General features: G+C 33.2%; 2 protein-coding genes across 2 annotated transcripts; both read right to left on the bottom strand.

The window, feature by feature from the left end:
• Positions 1–4,687: 4,687 nt before the first annotated feature.
• On the bottom strand, positions 4,688–5,140 carry Smp_174520 (putative cytoplasmic dynein light chain; the record flags this gene model as incomplete). The annotated part of the gene is made up of 2 exons (XM_018794536.1): positions 4,688–4,724; positions 4,950–5,140. 2 exons carry the CDS (start codon positions 5,138–5,140, stop codon positions 4,688–4,690), a joined length of 228 nt encoding a protein of 75 aa, XP_018648939.1.
• Positions 5,141–12,162: 7,022 nt separating this feature from the next.
• On the bottom strand, positions 12,163–12,473 carry Smp_095500 (putative dynein light chain; the record flags this gene model as incomplete). Its single annotated transcript, XM_018794535.1, has 2 exons — positions 12,163–12,235; positions 12,274–12,473. The coding sequence occupies 2 exons, from the start codon at positions 12,471–12,473 to the stop codon at positions 12,163–12,165; spliced, it is 273 nt and encodes a 90-aa protein (XP_018648938.1).
• Positions 12,474–22,708: the final 10,235 nt, after the last annotated feature.

Below are 22,708 nucleotides of genomic sequence, written 5' to 3'. Positions count from 1 at the left end.
CAACTGGATTACATGATAGATTGATGTTACGTAATTATAACATAAAAAATAACGTAACCGGGATACAATGTTCAGTGAGGATTTTATTAAATATCGGTAGGAAGTTATGAATTTAGAATACTTGACCAATTAAATATTTGATATTGGCACCTTTTTTATAGTTTAAGATAACAATGTAATTCCAATTATGAATTAAGAATAAATAAGCCTGTAGTGAACAGAACACTGGTTGAGGACAATCGAATGTATCTAGACACAAATTACAGACTACCTCACTAAATTCTGATAACCATACAGTCAACAGTTAATTTGCAAAATAACAATAAATTGTCTCAATCTTTACTGTTTCTTCTGTAAATATTAGTTCATCTTCTCTAATTCAATTGTTCATGCATTTTCCTACCAATCGCGCTTCATTTCAGTTCTTTCCTTATCGGTCTTCTGCCAAAATACATTCTATATCTGACCATCACCATATACTACTTATGTGGATATAAATAGACCACACTACAACCCTACTTAGGAGTGTTAGACATATTTTAGTTTTCTATTCTTTCTACATTATTTAATTGGCAATAAATAAACATGGCTTATAAATTTACAAAAGTTGACCAATACAAAGAATCTTTAGAGGATTATGAAATATAATTTTATCTAAGTACAATTCATACTGTAAAATAGTTGCTTGTAAATTTTAATTTTAATAATTCTTGTAACATAATCATACAATTTCTATATTCATTCATTGACTATAATTCATTAATTCAGATCACATTGAGTTCATTGACAACATACCTTAAAACATTTGACATTCATTAAAATAATCAAATTACTTTCAATTGATTAGTAAAGAGTTTCTTGTCCTTAAATGAATTAATTAGATAATACTTGTTTGGTTATCCACGTCTTTAAATACTTACCGACATTGTTTGAAGTAGAACAAAAGATTGTATCCTGATTTATATATATATATATATATATATATATATATATATACAGCAAAATGTGTATCTAGTTTAAATTGAATGATGGTAATGTGATGAACAATAGTGTAGAGAAGGTTCATTTATCATTGATGTACAATGTCGAATTGAATTGAATTTCGCTATTTATATTCATAAAAATGTAATATGACGGTCACTAGATATGACAAGTTAATTTACGTTGTAAATGCAGATTATATTATTTAAACTCAAGAGCTTATAATTATTAGTGATGGTTCTGCATTTAGGTTCTTATTCAAATCATCTATATATCTTTGACTTAGGAGTGTGATTTTTAGCATCATTCAGTAAATGTCACTCTGTTCATCCTACTATGTTTTTAATTGGTTGCGTCCCAAGATGACAACAAAAGCGTCCATCAGAACCATAAATCTACTTCAACTTTTGAATTCACCTTATCCATAAAATACTGTCGTTTCATCATCCAAACATTTCTAAGTTATATACCAAAGTCACTTTTCATCTTAAACAAAACAGAAGTGTTTATTGACCTTAGATTTTTAAGCGTCAGACCTTTAGCTCATGATTTTACACCAGATTTGTCAAACAGCACTGTATCCCTCCACAGTGCGGAAAAAACGGAATGAATATGTTGTGCTTATCTGTTTGCATGTTATATCCCTTTTATGAGCATTCTTAAGTAATTATCTGTGTGATTATTTGCTATTTGACAGTATTCGTACTTTGAGAATGATAAGCAGTGAAGTATACAGAAAATACAGTCGGTAAAAAAAAGTGTTTAGTCCAATCAAAGAGTAAGGGGAAGCTACTTCCCGAAATCTCAATCATTATACTTTTTGTCAACTAGCGACATTTTTCGTACAGACGATATTTCTGTCTGTCTATCAGTGGGAGAGTAGTCAGCAAAGCAATTGACGTTGTGTTAGTTTACACTTGTTGACGAAAATCTGTACGTAGCACTTATCAATTTACGGCTGAACTTGGTGATGCAATCGCCTAAAAGACAATGCTGATGTTATGTGTGATTATAACTGATCGTTTGGCAATACAGTGACTGCCAAATGTTCTGAGTTTGTTTATCCCTCCTCCCTTCCTGATTCAGTGAGTTGCATGTAATCGGGTAGCAAAAGATATTCAGGATGTCACATCAGAACACGTCGACTGCTTATGATATTACTGACAGTTGGTTAAAACCGTTTCAAGAGGTCAATACATTTTAATTCATGAGACATTCGTAGCCCAAGATAGACCTTTGGTGAGATGAATAAAAACTGGTCTTGGCAAAACAAATGGATTGATCTATCGTCTACAGCTAATTCTTCAACATAATTTTATCTCATATTTCTCAATAATCGGTTACATTTTGTCATATGACCTTGATTTACTTTCAAACTGATATTAGTGTTAACACTATTAAATCTACTTCTTTGAGATTCCCTTCGACAGTTGTTGGGGAGTTTATTACAGCTTGAATAACTATTAATTACTGCCTGATTGCTTCATGTCTTAAGTTGTTGGTCTGTAAATCTGGAACTCTTGGAGAAACATTTTTATAACACTAAATGAATGATACGTCTTAGCACAACATAAGTCGAGGATTCTTAGGAATTTGACTATTAAGTGCTATCATCTAGATAACCAATGTAAAAGAAAGCAGTTATCAAGGTTTAATGTACACTTATTGTGGATCACTTCACCATTTCTGTTTGAAATTCTTATCTTTTTATAAAAGCTAGTTTGACCCCTGCACAAATCATAATACGTATCATCATTTAGCTATTTTATGTATCGTGTAGTAAATTTCTCATTACAATAGTACTGTTTACACAATCTTAATCTCAATTGATTCCTGAGAAAACTTTGCGATGCTTACGTTGTGTTACAACCAATCATCTCATGACATTTACAGGAAATAGGCATTGATAATGCTTTCCAGAATGCCGATAAATGCTTTGGAATCAAACCATTTAGCACAGAGTACACGATATCAATAGGACCATCTAACAAAGTTGTTAAGCTTATCTATCACTTGAAAATTAATTCAACCTATGAAATCAGAAGGCTAATTATTCTTAACCACTGGGTCTCAGGTTTAGACCCAGTTACACGTACATAAGTAAGAGTAGTCTAGTAATTTTGGTTATACAAATATATGAAGCCTTGCATTGGTACAAGCAATTTAGTGAACAACATAATGTCATTTAATTTTCTCTGGAAGTAAAACCCAAGATTACACAAGTTAGGTAGTCAACATTTGCTGAGTAAATAGCTGAAAACTTGGAGATTTATGATGATGGATAGCTTTATATCATTAAACTGACAAAGGAAAATACAGGGCAAACAAATAAACGCAATTATTATATATATGATACGACTATTTATTTTGAAACTAATAATACATTCATCTTGCATAGTTCATACTTTAATTCTCATTTGCCTTAGTTTTCTATTTGTTTGGTTTTGTTTGTTCTTTGTATCATTTTAATCTAACCAGATTTGAATAAAAGTACTGCACGATCATCTAGGTAGAAATAGATGAAGTTATTCGTCTCGTGGGTTACGTAACTTTTAGAAAAGGAACAGAAGAAAATAAAGGGATCTTTAATATCTGTATAGAATTAGTTTAAGTATAATTTATGGTAATTCATCGTTAGAAACATATATTGTTTGATGAGTAAGAAAGATTATTTATGCTTAGTTAAAATGCAATGAAATCTAACAGATCTTAATTCAATATATATATATATATCTGCTTCCATCTTTGCTTAAAAAGCTTGTGACTTCAGGCAGTATCGAGGCAGTCTTCACAGGATGCACATATGTCAACAAGAGACTGATCAATTGCAGTCCTAATTAACAATGGGAAGATACAAGTAAACAACACTAAGTGAATTTAAATTTCACCCCATTGCACGAGCAGGTGCTAACAGGACTCAGTAGATAAGTGGATAATGTGACGGCGTTTAAAGCGAACGGTACTGGCTCGAGTTTCGGAGTGAACATCAACTCTAAGATGCAGATACATCCAGCTGACGAGTCGCGAATAGGACGAAACGCGCATCCTGGATTCCACTGCTAGCCACAATCCATTTTTGTTTATAAAAATATAAGTTTGTTCATTGAGATTGACAAGAGAGAATGACAAGAAGTAAATTATGAGATAATATAGAATATTTATATCACAAGATTGAGATTTCTCTGAACTTGATAGTTTAGTTATAAAGTTTTCATTTTCAATCTATTTAACATTATTTAGATATCTATAAAATAACTTATTCTAATTAATCAAACAATGACAATTAGTAAAAAAAAAGGATTTTGTCAATTAAAACTATGAACCATTTATTTTAGTTCCAATTATCCTAGAGACAATATATCTGACATTGCTTCATTAATCATATATTTGCACATTAATGTTCCACATTCATGAGAGTCTCATTCTTAACAAAGTTCTTTTATGAAGTACGTTATGCTTTATTGTATGTGGAATGAGAAACTAATGACGTATTTGTTCCCCTGATTAGAAATGTTATCTAAGATTCTTTCTTCCCCTGTTTCTGCTTATGATCATGATAATCATAGCTTTTCTGTTCAGTTTTATACATATGAAATAAGATTCCCATCAAAAAAGACTTTCATAATGAATCTGAAGGCCGGGTGTGTTTATGTAACTGCTGATCTCAGATACTGAACTAACCGATGATAAAGAATTTTGGCAAACTTCATAATACACATTTTGTATTAATATGGCAGCAGCCTCTTAAAGGTTTTAGAAGTCATTTTATACAAAATACAATTGTTTGTAACATGAGCTTATCAAAATGATAATATTTATTTCTTGTGAACACATCACTCTATTTTAAAAACCATCTATTAAATGTATGAATATTGCACGGAATTTATTACATTCAGCATAAAAATGAAAATGGACATCCAAACAGTGTTTAATCTAATAAGTAAGCATATAGAACAGTTTAAACTTACCTTCCAAAATGTTTCCCAACTACACAATGCCAATTTGGAGTGTATTTACGATCGAACTCTTTTTTAATATAAGCAGCAACATCTTTTTCAATATCATATTTATCCATCGCAGCTGATGCTACATACACTGCATCATCTTGTACAGTTCTCTCCATATCAGCATTTTTAATAACAGCCTTTCGTTCTGACATTATTGTCTTAATACCGTGATATATATTGTTTTATAACGATAAAATACTATGCTGTATTTATACTTTGAGTCAATGAGTCTCAAGTTATCATTGGTGTAAAATATCTTATCTTAAAAATAAAATGTAACTAAGGATGATGTTAATTATGTCATTAGTACAGAATTAGTACAGAATTCCACTCAAAACTAAAACCTTCAAATATAACAAATAATATTTAACATGCACTAATATAATCTCACGGTAATACAATAAAATAATGAATAGCACTACTGGTATTATTGCATAATATAAAGAAAAACGATAATCATAGTTTTAACAGTAATAATAATGATGATAGTAACTGTAGGAATATTAACCACATGATACTGATGTGAAACATTTCAAATTTCAAAAATTGAACTAATTACTATCCAACTAAGCCTTAATGACAACCAGGAATCTGTTACTTTCTTTGAATAACATGGATTACAATGAGAGAAAAAAAGGGTGCTATAAATTTTTTATAGCAATTCAGAAAATCTAGTTTACTGACAACCGAAATCCATTTACTGTATAAATGAGTGATTAGTGAAGATGTATTCTTGTCAGTGAACAATATCATTTAGAGTAAAATTGAAACCTTTCTAAAATTTCTCATCAGTAAGAATTTACAATCTTACATGGTGTTGAAATAAAAACCTACAGATTTCTATAAGAACAATTTAGTTTGAAGTAGTTGAGTAACAATATGGTAATCTATATCTTGGAGATTAGTAACTACAATGAAACCGATTCATACAAATATAAAGCATTAGCTTATTGGGTATCTCAAACAGTTCATCAGGGGATATTTATGAGATATCTTTTTCTCTGACGATATACTTCTAGGTAATAGATGTCACTGGTCCTTAGATTATATAGTTAGTTATCTCAGACAAGCGCAAAACAGTTTTTTTTATTGTCCGTTCAGTTTACCAAATAATGTGAATAAATATAATCCAGTACAAACTGTATCATTTAATATTAGTAGAAAACGTTATGATCGAGTTCGTTCACAAAGCTACCAACATTTAATTAACAAGCTTATTCACATAATATTGTATTACATTGCATTTAAAGATAAATGTTTTAAACTCAGTACCTATTGTGTACTTTGCCAATACTAAGAGAAATATTTTCTATTCTAACCTTAATCTTATGCACATCTGAGGTCATACCACGAGAAAAATATGTTAAGGACAGAATTATAATTGATCTAGTTTATGTGGTTCACATGCAAAGCTACTTCAGTCCAGTGAAATAAACGAACTACTATTTCCCAAAATTTATAAAGAATAAACATTACACTAATGACGCTAATATGTTCCACGTACACAAATGTAGTAATATGGGTGACCGATATATCGAAAATTACATCATAAACCATTTTTGTCATGGTTAAATATAGCCTCAGAAATTTGTGATTTATGTTCCATTAAGTAAATCCAAATACATTTTTGGGGAAAAAGAATAATGACACGATAAGTAAATTGTGTTATGGAAGAGACATTTATTGTTTCTTTTCAGAATGATGTTACCTACTCTATTTTTCTACTGACTACTGAATCACTAAAGTAACGATACCTGAGATGGTGAGGAAGATCTGTAGCACAGGATGATTTTGGTAGTTTTTTGTTCTCTGAACTGAATGCTTTGGTCGTGGAGCTTTCATCATTCTCCTGAAAGGCATCATCAGCACAAATTTCAAGTAGAAGCGTAGTGTTCGAATTTCTCCACATATGACTCACAGTTTGTCCTTCCGACCTCGATCTTGAGTTATTATTCTTGACCTTTAACCTGTCATTGTTTACTTCCTTATTTTGATTGCATTGAGCGAATAGATTTATGCTTAACAACATATTTTCACTTCAACAACAAAATCTACCAACAAACGAAAAGAACACCGTTGGGATCACCAATATCAGGACTTATTGCAGAACCAGTGATTCAGAAACTGGAAGACACTATCTTACCAGCTGCGTCGGCTTCTGATGTATGTGAGTCTCCAGTTTTCCTGTGTTGGTTCTGGTGATCAATACATTGAAGAATGACAGTTTGTCGTTTGACTCTTGCTCCATTGTGAACTTTATGTCTTCGAAGACATTGTTGATCAGATTGTAGATGTTTTCCAGCTCACCCTTTATGACGATGACGAATGGGCCGCCCACATAAAGAATTTGAAATTTTGGTTTGATCGCTGGTAAGATTATGTCTTCCAGTTTCTGAATCACTGGTTCTGCAATAAGTCCTGATATTGGTGATCCCAACGGTGTTCTTTTCGTTTGTTGGTAGATTTTGTTGTTGAAGTGAAAATATGTTGTTAAGCATAAATCTATTCGCTCAATGCAATCAAAATAAGGAAGTAAACAATGACAGGTTAAAGGTCAAGAATAATAACTCAAGATCGAGGTCGGAAGGACAAACTGTGAGTCATATGTGGAGAAATTCGAACACTACGCTTCTACTTGAAATTTGTGCTGATGATGCCTTTCAGGAGAATGATGAAAGCTCCACGACCAAAGCATTCAGTTCAGAGAACAATGAACCACAAAAAACTAATTCCCTTATTGTTGAGTTCGCTTGCATTTTATATTCCTTGTATTTTCGTGATCAAAATCAAACACAATATTGGTTTAATTACGTCAGGAAACTTTTGACCCTTTAATATCTTAGCTATGCTAATATCCATTCACTCCTAAACTTTTCTAATTGCCTTAAACTATTACCATTGCTTTTCTTAATCGTTGATTGACTTTATCATTTTCCACATTTTTTCCGTAGTAATTATAACTGTATATTGGATGGCTCTGTTTGACTGTATTTCTTTGCATGATAACTATAATTTAAATGGCGAAATTTGAGTTAAGGTTTCACTGAAGCTAAAAGGTGTGTTCGTGCTAAAATATTTTTCCTCAGTGTTCATACTAAGTAGTATGACACCTACTTTGAACTTTGAAGATCATTACTTTGGCCTCTAAAATTATGATATCTGTTACATCCCAAAGAGAATAATGAACGGTAACTGTTGAAATCTATTTATAGACTAATTCTACACATACATTTTTATTGTATAATTATTAAGTAACTAAACTATGTATCTTCATATTCCTCTAATTAAAGCTGCAAGAGAAGGGAGTATGAAACAACTATATGATACAACGAAGAAATTGGCAGTGAGATATGGTGAACCTGAGAGACCAGTCAAGGACAAATTGGGAAAGACAATCACAGAGATTCAAGAACAGAAGGAAAGATGGGCAGAATACTTCGAGGAACTGCTGAATAGATCAGCCCCGTTGAACCCACCGAACATCGAAGCAGCACACACTGACCTTCTATATCTGTCACTCCACCAACGATAAAAGAAGTCAAGATGGCCATCAGACAAATCAAGAGTGGGAAAGCGGCAGGACCTGACTACATACCAGCTGAAGTACTGAAGTCAGACAATGAAGTAACTGCAAATATGCTTCACCTTCTATTCAAGAAGATTTGGGAAGACGAGCAAGTGCCGACGGACTGGAAAGAAGGATACCTCATCAAGATACTAAAGAAAGGAGATCTGAGCTAATGTGAGAATTTCAGAGGCACCAGTTTGTTTTCAGTACCAGAAAAAGTTTTCAACAGAGTGTTGCTGAACCGGATAAAAGACGCAGTAGACGCCCAACTTCGGGATCAACAGGCTGGATTCCGTAAGGATAGGTCGTGCACAGACCAGATTGCAACACTACGGATCATCGTTGAACAATCAGTTGAGTGGAACTCCTCACTATACGTCAACTTCATCGACTATGAGAAGGCGTTTGACAGTGTGGACAGGAGACTATTATGGAAACTTCTTTGACACTACGGAGTTCCTGAAAAGATTGTCAACATTATCCAAAACTCATATGATGTACTACAGTGCAAAGTCATGCATGGAGAACAACTGACAGACAAGACTGTCTACTCTCCTCCTTTCTCTTTCTTCTGGTGATTGACTGTAATATGAAGACTTCGACATGTGAGGAGAAGCACGGAATACAATAGACATTTCAGAACCAATTAGACGATTTGGACTTCACAGATGACCTAGCCCTCCTCTCTCATACACACGAACAAATACAGATGAAGACAGCAAATGTAGCAGCAGCCTCTGCATCAATAGACCTCAACATACACAAAGGAAGAGGCAAGATTCTCAAATACAACACGGAGAACACCAACCCAATCACACTTGATGGGGAAACTCTGGAAGAAGTGGAAACATCCACGTAACTGGGAAGCATCGTTGATAAACAAGGAGGATCGGATGCAGATGTAAAGGCGAGGATTGGCAAAGCAAGGGAAGCATTTCTACAATTGAAGAACATATGCAACTCAAAACAACTGTCAAATAACTTCAAAGTGAGAATCTTCAATACGAACGTCAAGACAATCCTACTGTACGGAGCTGAAACATATAGAACTACTACATCCATCGTCGAGAAGGTACAACTATTTATAAACAGTTGTTTACACGAAATACTCAACATTCACTGGCCGGATACCATCAGCAACAGCGTTTTATGGGAGAGAATAAACCAGCTTCCAGATGAAGAGGAAATTAGGAAAAGACGTTGGAAGTGGATTGGACATACATTGAGGAAATCACCAAACTGCATTACAAGGCAAGCACTAACTTGAAATCCGGAAGCGAAGCGGAAAAGATGAAGGCTAAAGAACACATTACGCCGGGAAATAGAAGCAGATATGAAAAGAATGAATAACAACTGTAAAGAACTGGCAAGGATTGCCATGGACAGAGTTGGATGGAGAATACTGGTGTGCGGCCTATGCTCCTCCACGAGGGGAAACAGGCGTAAGTAAGTAAGTCTAATTAAAGCTTCATTTTGACCTATAGATTATTATTATACGATTTACTATTCTCAAGTTTGGTTCAGTTTATTAATTACAGTCTCCCATAATCACGTCCACTTTTGGCTTGATCTCGTACAAATATTGTTTCTTATTTATGGTGTGATGTGGTCTAATTGGCTTGTATGTAAACCAAGTGTATTTGAAATATATGATTCACATCGTGGAGGCTGAGAATGGTGTTCTGGACTTAACAGCCAGGACCAAGTGGGAAAAGGACCAATCGGAACTCTAGGACGTTCGTTCAGGTGTATGCGTCATTTGTTGGTCGTATAAGTTCGCGTATCTAAATTTGGCAATCGTATTTTACCGGTAATCGTATAAGCTAAAGACATAACACAATCTACTAGAACAACAATCAGTTTTGAGTTAATGAGGTCCAGATAATGGTTGATCTCATTTCGAAAGTGTCACATTGTAAAAAAACGTTTGAATTAATTTCTGATAAAGCGTAATTGAGGTTCTACCAATAAGAATATTATTAAGCCATAATAATTTGACGAGTGATGCATACTTGCTGACGATTATTAACAGATATGAGAATGTTCCACCTAATTTTAAACACAAAAGGTGTCTACTAAATAATTTGTCAGTAGGCAGTAACTTATTTTGTTTTTTTTTGAAACACTATGAATTTATCACAAGTCATACAACAATTTTGTATGATCACAACGTTAAACCAACGAGAAATTTGAAGAATCTTATTTTACGAATTTTTACTGTTAGGGGTTATCCACCAAAAATTAGTTTTGCATAAACTCTATACTACAAAAGTCAATAGTTGTGTATGCAGAAAATATCACAGCTCCAAAATTATAGCTGCTTTTAGAAATGGAGAATGGATTTTTATGAAGAATGATAATGATTTCAGTAGCTTGTAATTTGCTTAAAACTTTAAAAATTCAACTGAGGACTTTTATTAACATAAATCATATAAATGTTCTAACCATCGAATAGTAAAATGTGTTCAAATATACCATGTTCGTTACTTAAATTTGTATACAAATGCTATCTTTACAAAATGACCCAGCAGCCAAACTATTAATTCTTCATAAAGCATTATGTTCAATAACCCAATCAAAGGTTGATAAACAACCCTTACCGCCAACTGTGTTTATAAAATTACGTGTACCTGCCAAAGTAGCTACATTGGCCAAAAAGAAACCAGGCCATATCTTAGATTTTTTAAGCATGTTCCGAAAAGCCTTAGAACAAGAGGAAGAACGACTTTAAACAGTGCAATCATCAAACATCTCTCGGATACACGACATCAGGTCTATACTTTGCAATCTTTCAAGGTGATTAATAAATAGCTAAACTCCAGTCTTCTGAAGTTTTGCTGAAGCCGTTGCTATCAGGCGTTAAAAACCTGATCCATGTGTTCAAAAGGAGATGGTTATTAATCTTTCCTTGCATTAATGACAAATATTCCTTCGTTTCATCTAGAAACATTTACTAAAAAACTCTTTCTTGAATTTACTCCATCATTGAGTTTGTATTTCGACTATGTTCCAGATTAGTAATTTCATTTTTTAACTGAGCCTCACTCATTTAATTCTTATCAACGTTTACTCATTTTGTAATCACTTGTTTCTGACCGTTTGAACTTATGTTATAACCAATGTTGTAGAATATTCTTCTACATAAGGTATAATTTACAATATTCAGTTTATTAAATTTATTTACACCCTTACTATACTGTATTAATGTGCTGTCAACATAACTTCCAACTAAACTCTTTCATGTAAATAATTCAAAACCCATTACATAATAATGATTTAAATATCACAGGTTGTAAGCAGCTGACGAGAACCAAACGAAATGAAATGAGTGATTGCCATTTTGTTTAAATCTTTGCTCTTTCTCTTTTCAAAACAACATAAGTAAAATATAACAGAATATGTATTTTCAATCAATTTGCAAAGCAGAATGTGTTACAAATTTACAACGAAATCAATAAAACAACATGTGACAGGAATTATAAAGTACAAAGCCTTAGTAACTTGAAAAGAAAATTCTCAGAGTAAAATGATTTTCAAAGGGTACAAATGTAAGTGTATTTGATCAAAATATCAATACTTTGTGTTTTTTATAGATTGATTCAATTATTATCTAAATAATAGAATAAATGTATCCATTGCACGTAAAAGTATGTATCGTGATAGTTCAAATTCTAATGAACTATAAGAATGTATAATTATATTATTAGATTAACTTACCAATCAAAGTGTTTTCCAACAATACATTGCCAATAATTATGATAATGTGAATCAAATTTAAGTTTTATATAAGTAGCAATTTCTCTTTCATCTTCAAATCGTTTCAAAGCTTTATGTACAAGTGTTTTAACATAATATTGCATTTCATTTTGCAAATTACATTTTATGATTAAAACATCCGATTGTTTTATTCCGATCATTATAAAAGATTAAGCATAAAAAAATAAGTCGTATATGAATATATATGGACTTATTAAGAAAATAAAGATTTATAAGACTGTATATTATTGACTCATTTAAAACTATGTATACCAGAGATAAGACGCTATTGATTAACTATACATCTTTGATTATATATAGAAATAATTCTTCTACTAGAGGTCATCTATGTTTTTTCTTGTTTTCAGTTATCACTTCATTGTGTTCAATTATATTCTTAAAAGTTTTCAAAAGTTATGATCCATTGATTTTGAAATGTACCATTTAAAATCTTACACGTAATGATATTATGTCCGCTTTATTTTAAACTCTTGTAAATAACTGCCTATTCTTAAGAAACGTTATACTAAGTATATGTTGTATACAGAATCAATTTTCATTTATTACTACTTCAGTGACTTATTTAATTAAAATTTAAGCTTTAATTAATTTTAGATTAAATAATTCCTAATTAATACATTGATATAATTATACTTTAATGATAAATTTAGTGAATTATCACCCTTTTTTCTTCACTCAACAGATATTCTAGAATTTTGGTTGTAATTTTAAGTGGTTGGAGGTAGTCCGATGGAATTCTTTCACTTGGGTTTTTGTGTCAATGAACAGTATCATCAAGGTGTATCCGCTATCATGAAGTAACTGATGATGTGATGTGGTCTACTTATATTCACATAAGTAGTATATGGTGATTGTCGGGCATTGAATGTATTTCAGTAGAAAATCGATAAGAAGAGAACGGGAACGGCATGCAATTGGTACAAAAATGCATGAACAGTTATAATCGGAGACTATGGAGGGATATTTGCTGAAGAAACAATCAAATTGAGACAATTGATTGTTATTTTGTAAATTAACTGTTCACTATATGGTTCTCATATTTTAATGAGATATTCTGTAATGCTGTACTGAAATACATTCGACAGTCTCCAGTCGTGCTCCTGTTCACTACAATGCTGCCTGTTGGATTGTAACTTATGTAATCCAGAAGTTACTATGGATATATTCAAGCCAATGGTTATCTGTAAAACCTCTATCAAAAATGCATTTTAATGTTGTCTTTTAAATAAATAATGGTTATTTGATAAACAATTCGCTTTTTGTTTAGATTTTTAATTGAATCAATTCAAACGTATCATAGAATTAGCTAATAAACTATAATCGTTTTTTCTAAGTTTAGCAGTTTGAATTCTTCGTTGATTACATTAAAGGTAGCAACTGATCAGTCTCTAATGATATGTATTCACTTTGATTTAATATCCTTGACAATATCTTATTTTATATTGTTAACTACAATTCAAATATACCAGAGCAATGGATTTACAATTTAATTTTCCAAAAGAAACTATTTTTTTAAATTACAGATAAGTCTATCGCTTTTCATTAAGGTTAGTTAAGAATTGTATATTGTGATTTATTGTTTCATTTTGATGACAGTGCCTTAATAAGTCACTACCTGGTTTACATCTTAATGATTTGATTATTTTTCATTTCATAAAGTTTTGTTGATCGTAATGAAACTCCGTCAATTTGATTATGACCATAATAACTGCAACACAAGTCATTTTACTTAAGTCAATTTATGTAACTTATCATATAGCAGCTAATAATAACATGATAAAAAACAGAGTTGGTGAATAAGTTCACTTAGTATTGTTTGTTTGAATCTTCCCATTGATGTTTAGGACTGCAACTGATCAGTCTCTAATTGGCATATGTGCATACTGTGCGTGTTGCCTCGATATAGCCTTAGTTCACAAGCATTGTAAGCAAAGATGGGTAGTGGCTAGTAGTGGAATCCAGGATGCGCGTTTCGTCCTATTTGGGACACGTCGGCTGGATGTACCTGCATCTCAGAGTCGATGTTCACTCTGGCACTTGAACGCAGTACCTTTTGCAAGTGGCTATCAGGACTCAATAGCTAAGTAGATAACGCGATGGTGATTGAAGCGAAAGGTACTGGGTTCGAGTCCCAGAGTGAACATCAACTCTGAGATGCAGGTACATCCAGCTGACGAGTCCCAAACTTGCGTCCTGGATTCCACTGCCAGCCACTATCCATCTTTGCTTACAGAGTAGATAATTGTAGTTATTTTACTTCTAGTATTTAGTTAGGATATCTTCAAATATCACTTTATCTTAGTATTATATTCGTGTTGTCTTTATTATGTTTGTGTTCTCACTGCCTATACTTTACAATCGGAACATACATTGTTGTTCATGGTGAAAAGTAGAATCAAGAAAGATTAGCACAACTAATATTTATTGATTTATCAAAGACATGACCTTCAAATAAGACAATATACATGAAGGTAAAATCTAAGATCAATATTGGAATTATGTAAAAAGTCGTAAGTTGTTTCTTTTATAAATCAATGATTTGACGTTGGTGAAATCATCATTTATCATTCGATACAACTATATAAATCATTTTTTTAATGAAAATCATCTTTATTCATCATCAAAAGCATTCCTTGACAAAACTATTACACTTGTTTATGTATAAAATATGTCATATTATTAAATCATTTTTTACCGGTTATGTAAAGTTATTTGAAGTTAGTGATATAAAGGGTGAGACTCTTAAAGAACAAAAAATATCAAACTTCATATGTAGTTTTTTTTTAAAGATGTATCATCATCAAACATGATGTATATTTAATTATAAATGAGTTTCTGAATGATGGAAAATATTATCTATCAATGAATGGATACAAAAATCTATACTGAAAACTCAATCATCAGTTGTAATTAGGTAACTTAACTTCAATCATTTTTTATGAAAATGTAGACAACTGGGTAGGCATTCATCTAAAGAAATGAGTTATTTTATCTTAGTTATGTGTAAATACAGTTGCTTCACACAATAAACCTAATCAGAAGGAGTTTTGTGGAGATTTTTTTACTATTTTTTTATAAAGTTGAGATCATGAGTCAGTTGAAGCTAGACCACCATGGAAAACCTGGAAGCACTGGACGGCCATTTCGTCCTACTGTGGTACTCCTCAGCAGTGCCTATCCACGATCCCGGCTCGAAAGATTCGAACCCAGAACCTATAGTAAGATGTTTAAATTTGATCAAAATGTTTAAGTTCCAATAGTTCAAATTAAAGAACTTCAAGTGGATTGGTTTTAAGATTCAGAATACATTGGAAAGATAATTTATTTATACTAGTGAATTGGTAATATTCAAGAACAGTAAGATATATATAAACACATTAAAAGTCTTGGATTAAAGTGGTCCTTTCACCATCTAGAAATTTTGTATGCTACTTTATTGGTTAATAAAAACTGTATCCAAACAGAGGAAAAATGATAAAATTTACAAAATACATGAATCCATTGTATTTTATACTTTCACCTCAGCTTCATATAGGCTATTAAGCATATATTTGTATTCAGAACAACATAAATAAGCGAACAATATTGTTTTCGATTAGATCCTCATCAGGCTTTACTCTAATATGCAGTAATATTTATGTGCAAATACGAAATTATTAAACCAATAAAGGCAGTTTATGAGTCATTGATAACAGTGGGATAGATTACATAACTAAACATAATAATAAGTGAAAAGTACAAATTGGTAGTCTAATGACGGTGTACTAGTTGTGATAAGAATAATAAGGGCTTGAATCAATGTTACATAATAGGAAATAAGTCAATGATTAGAAAAATATAAACACTGAAATAACATTCATAGAAATTATAAGATTACGCAATAAGAAGTGTTCAGATAGTTGGGCTGTGGAACATATATTTGAGAAAAAAATGTGGGTGGGAGGGGGTGAAGAAAAATAAATGAAGAAAGAGCATGAAAAATGAGATCACTTATTAAGGCCAAGGAGAGATAAGGGTGTTACAAATTTCTTATGAACACAAAGGCTTGGATTATTGGCTTGAACTCCTATAGCTTCTGCTATGTGTAAGAGACGAGATCGAACCTTATGTGGAAAACCAGTAGGAATACAATAAGTAACTTTAAATGACTTATTTCTGTCAACTACATGACCGCTATCGATCAAGTGTGAAAGAACCGAGCTCCGTAGTGCCTTGACAATACCTTTTCCCAACCACGAAGAGAGGTGTTCACTAACTCTTTGGTTGAGTTATCTGGTAGTGAGCCCAATATAGTTTTCTCCACAGGAGCAGCTGAATTCGTAGATACACATAGAAGTGGCATAACCAGGTGACTTGTCCTTTAGTTGAGGAATCATCATAGATCGGGTCGAGTACGATAGACAGAGGTCGGCTGCATTAAACGTTCTCTTCATTGCTCTAGTCAGTCTATCACGTAGTACATTACCAGCTACATCCCCGTTGAATTGCAGTTTCAGGAAGAGAGGTTTCTGACTAGCTGTTGATATCGCTATTTTCTTGTTTGTTACACGCAAGTGCTTCTTCAGAAAACCTTGTGGATAACCCCTCTCAATCAAAATATTATGTATTAGCTCTAACTCCTTGTTAATTGTATCGACCGAGCATATCTTTCTAGCTCTATTTGCTAAACTTTTGACTAAGTTTCTCTTACAGTGCAGGGGTCACAAAGCTCAAGAAGTGTGTGTACTGGCTTGATGAAGAACTTTTCCTATACATAATTCTACTGATAGAACCGTCTGCTTTTTTGTTTGACAAAACGTTAAGGAAATTTAGTTTATTATCTAGTTCCCTTTCACATGTAAATTTGATTGCTGAGTGTTTGTTGTTAAATAGTTCGAATAGTTCTTCTTTTCCAATTTCCTGATCGACAATAATGAAAGTATCATCAACGTACCGACAATAGAAGTCAAGCTTATCGATAACATCTCTGAGAGGTCTATTTTCTAGTTGCGCAAGAAAAAAATCAGCAAGGATAGGACCTAGAGGTGAACCCATCGCTATACCATCAATTTGTCTATAATACGTGTTATTAAAGACAAAATGGACATTCATTATATATTTCAGAAGTGATTCTTTAAGGCTAACCTCGGGAATCCCATTATTGGTGTGTTTTTCAAGTACTTATTGGCACACAAAGTCAATAGTCTAAGTTAATAGTACATTGGTGAACAGGGAAGCAACATCTAGAGGTATCATCCGTCTCCCGTTTAAGTTCATATGTTCAACTTTCGAAATGAAATCGAAGACGTCTTTCGCGCTTCTATTGACGATTAGTTTGTGTAAGGGATCAAGGATCCGAACTAGCCACGTTGCAGTTTTATGGTAAGGTGAATTATACATATCTAAAACTGGACGAAGAGGAAGACCTGTCTTAGGAACTTTGGGTTGACCATAGAGTCGCGGTTTGTTCAATGCAATGGGTTTAAGTGAATCGTGTATAGTCGGAGTAAGTATTCCTTTATTTTTCAATTCCTTAAGTGAATTAGTCAGCAGTTTTTCTGTTTTCATATTTGTGTCTTTCATGTCGTTGAGTTTTTGAAATTTAGTCGTGTCATTCAAAATCGAGTTCATTTTATCGATGTGATAGACTTTGTCCATTAGAACTAGCCCTCCTCCTTTGTCCGGCTTGCTTAGGATTAGAGTGTTATCTTTTCTAAGCAAATGTAAGGCATCTCGATGTTGTTTGCTAAGTGGATCTTTTTTACATTATATTAACTATTTTTGTATTGTTGGCAGATGTCAACCGATGTGGTCTTAAACCTAGTAAGTTCATCGATGGAAGTAGGGACCAAATCTGTTGTTTGTGCAATTAAATTTTCAAACTGTACATCTGTATCAAGTTGATTTATTTTATTCTCATATTTACGAAACCTAGGGCAGAGCGACAAAGCCTATAATTGTACTATGTCTAACGTAACACTAGAAAAGTTATGAACGTACCGCTCAGGTTTCATAGGGAATTTTCTTTCAGGTTTATGATGTTCCAGTGACTGAATTAGTTTTGTTCCTAATTTCTATGATCTACTTTTCGCTACCATGTTAATATAATCCATAAATTGTGATTTTATTTTCGGTGGTAGGTTATCGACCGTAGATTCTCTTCGTGTAATATTTTTTCCAGATTGTTTATGTGCATTTTTAATGAATCTGGTTAAGGGTTCCAGAATTAGGATAAATTTTATTCCAGCGCAAAGATTTCCAATATGTTTTAGGATATCTATCAGTCTGTATAAAATCATTATTAAACTCTAACGACGTTTTTGCTTCTGTGAGACGAGCATTAAACTTTAGTAACTCATTGAGTACCTTAAATGCAATCGGATCCCCACGCATATAAATATTACTGTATTTATGAGTAAAGCCCGATGAGGATCTAATCGAAAACAATATTGTTCGCTTATTTATGTTGTTCTAAATCACAATATGGGAATTTTTCAAATATTTGTATTCACCTGAATGTATACTGTAAAATGCAGTTAATGATATAGGCTGTGTTCTTGTCTGCTTTGGTTTGAGTTATTGACATTGATATTTTTTAGCTGTACAAATTGTAAAATATATGGCTATCTTCAGTCTCGGATTGATTTATTGAGTAACTTAATCATTTATGAAGACTAGTATGATTGATATGTGTTTCCCCTTAGTTTCCTCGGTTTCGTCTCTTAATTGGCAATGACTGCTATATTTATCGACAAGTAAATAAACAAATGATGCTAACCATTTTGTCGAAGACATGTCTTTACTTTTACACACTTTTCTTTGAGCTAATTTAGTGAACAAAACTTTCTAGGTATGAGGCAGAGCGTTTTATGTTAGATTGAACTTATATTCCGGAATTAGTAACAAAATACATGCCAATTTTCAGTCATGATCAGGTTGATATAAAAAGCAGTGTTATATGTAAAGCAGTGACATACCATGTCTGATTGTCTGAAATGATATGTTTCATAAATTATTTTGAGAGAACATTCGTCACGAAGAATACAACAAAGTGAAGCAACATTTAAGAGTCAGTCAACAAGGACATCCTGTCGAAATGTGAGCGGCATTTTCAGTGTTATTATAGAGTAATTATAGTCATCTGGAACTAGAAAAAACAAACGGAAGCAAGGAGCACAGAACAACAACCGTTCTAGGTTGTTCAACGACCTACGGATTTGTATGGATAATATTTATATTGATCGAGTTAATGAGGGAAAGTGTGAGCGTAAAATATCTAGAGAAAGAAAACTTTGATAAGTGTGCAAAATAATAACAGTGATCAAGCATTTGACATTCCAATAATTTCCCTGGTGGAATAAGACACAGTCACAAATGTAAGCTCTATTAAAGCAGTGTCAATTATTGAACAAATGATGATAGTGATTTTATCTCACAGACAGATTGCGACAAACAATTCAGTGATCTTTAAAATTTATTTGTAAGTATTTGATAGAGTATTTGGAATAAAAGATCTTCACTTTCTGTATTCGATTACGAATGCTATAACTATATGTTACTTTGTATTCAATTGAATCAGTCAATTAAAAATGGTTTATTAGGCACCTTAAAGAAACAGATTAGATTTATTTTAAGTCTCAGCTTCTATATAGCATGAAGTCTTTGCTAAATGAATTTATATTTGTGATTTTAAGTACAATGATTCAAAAGGAAACGGATTGTAAAGCACTGTTAAACAAATTTCGAACTAATTCTGTCACTAATAAGAATAGTACTAAGAATAAAGTTGGAGTATTCTAGGAGTGGTCGGTAAAATATTTTGTACTCTGGAACACAAAAGTTATTGTTATCGAGGATAAGAGTATACAACTGAAAAGTCGTTCAGAACTTGTATTCTTTGTTGAAATTCGTCCTCCGAAAGACAGATTGTAGAAATATCTGAGTTTACTGGATGAAAACTAGATAGGACCTTACAATTTATAATGAAGTTAAAATTGATGAGAAGGTCACCAGCCAAAAGGACAATTTGTTGAGGTTGATGCTGATTCAGTTTTTTACATGGTTTAGTTCATGAAGTGAAAATGAATGCACTACCTTAAGATCAGACCTTTCTACCTTGATATAAACTTTTTATACAACTAATTGTTTGGAATATCAAATCGTTTTCCTTTTCTATACTAAATTCTTTGTACCTGAAATGTCCTAGTGGTTACTGTTAAACTAACATTGTTTAAATGAATCAATTAAGCGCTTTGTGGTTTTGCTTCGTTAATTGATCACCTTGATAACTGTTATTATATAAATCTCGACGGTGTTCGAAATCAGAAGTCAATAAGAAGCAACAACTACAGTTTATTAGCGGATATCAAAGCTATAAGCACATGGAGAGAATTTGAAGCAGAGAGGAGAATGTGTGTGTGTGTGATATGATAGTGATTATAATGAAACGAGCAAATAGACTATTTGTTACTGCTAAGTAAGTTACTGTTAAGTAAGTTAATAAAAGTGCTTAACAAAATGTAACCGTAATCAAAATTGATTGTATAAGAGTTGCTATAGCTTATAGCATTCACATTATTTACAAAGTGAAGAGTTTGAGATAATATTTTATCCCAAAAACGAATATTTGTAAAATGAATGGTGTTTATTTTACTGAAAGTTTTCAGTAGTCAAATAGTCAGTATGTTTCCTGACTAAATTTCCTTTATCACGACGGTTGCTGCTACATTGACGTGGTGGTCGGGCTTGCCTATCGTGGTGAACCAATCAAGCTATACTGGCTGGAACGAAAGTTCCTCAAGTTCATATCATGCCAGACAGGTCGGCTGAAGTGCGGTAACAATAAAAGCAGCAAACTCAAGGTCCCAGGGCTAAGTTGTTCTACCGACTGTACAGAAATGTGACGGCAGTAAGGTGTTCCCTCAGACAACAATCATAATAGCAATGCTGCCTTCCCACAAGGCTGGGTGAGGTTAGAACAGGTAGACCCTAAAAATGCGCACCTCGCCTTATCCACGGATATCTATCTCCGGCGGTAAGGTCCCAACAAGTACGGAGCTAACGCAAAATTTACTCACAAGAAAGCCTTGTGTGACCGACTTCAAGCAGTTGCCCCTTTGGGCACTGGGGTCATGCTCTCAGGTCACTAAGACCAACTCTATTCTAATTTTCGTTTCAGGTACTTCTAGAAGAGCTCTTCGACAGTATGGACAACAGGAAGGCGAAAACCCACATCATACTTCTAACAACACTCAATATAATTGTATTCATTATCAATTCCCCTACCTAATTTCCCTTATCATTTATAGGTTTCATTCAATTTCCGTCCATTCTTAATCAGTCAATTAGCCTTAACGTATGTACACCCATTAGCACAGAAAGACGAAATTGTCAGACCAAACTTCAGAATAGTAAAAGGTAGTTATTATTTCAGTAGTAATAAAAAAGGTTAGGCATAGAAGATGCGATTCTAATACAAAATATGAATTAGTGAAATCAAAACAAAAAACGTTATGAGGAGTCTAAAAGCTTAAAATTTGATGGGAGACAAAGAACGGATACAGCTTGCAAACGATTTTGAACCGTTTCATTCAATGTTTCTAACCATTGGTTACGATAACCATACGGACCACAATCAAGTAGTCCATACATATCACCATGGCTAAGTCCAATTGTCAGTTAATTCATGGACTGATTCCACGTCTTGGTCCGGCCTTCCCTAACTTTCTCCCACCTCACTACTGCACCAAAACACTCCCCCTATTGATGTAGACAGTGATTTAGCAAACATAACATTCCCTAACCACCTCAACTGACAAAGATTTGCTACCTCATCAATCGATTTCTAATCCTTACCTAGCACCCCATTCATAAACCAGTCATTCATTTCCCCGTGGTCCCAGAATGCACGAGCAATGCTTCATAGACACTTATGACCGGATAACTGTGACCTACGAATACCTTCCAGTCTTAATGGCCATGTTTCGCATCCATGATATAGAATGGAGCGAAATCCTGCCCAATAGACTCGTCTTTGGTTGACTGATGTACATCTCACCTACGCCCGAACTGACGCAATTCGGGGAAAACAAGTCGAGCCTTCCATATCCATACCGAGATTTTATCAGACGACGGACCATCTGTTGTGATGAAACTTCTAAGATGAGTGAAGTGGTTGATACGTTTAGCTACTTATCTCCCTATCAATAATTCAGGAAATGACGTAAGACAATCCTGAAGTAAAATTTTACATTTGGAAGTGAAGAACCGCAGCCCAACCATGCTTTCATTGTTGCATAAGGTGGTCAGAAGACTCTGCATTTTGTCAGCACCATCACCAATAGAACTATATCATCTTCGTATTCTAAGCCAACAAGTGAATCTCCTGATACAATAT

Source organism: Schistosoma mansoni, chromosome 1, assembly GCF_000237925.1.
Source record: "Schistosoma mansoni strain Puerto Rico chromosome 1, complete genome".
Taxonomy (NCBI): Eukaryota; Metazoa; Platyhelminthes; class Trematoda; order Strigeidida; family Schistosomatidae; genus Schistosoma; species Schistosoma mansoni.
The sequence above is the reverse complement of the archived record's forward strand: the minus strand, read 5'-3'. Positions and strand labels throughout refer to the sequence as shown.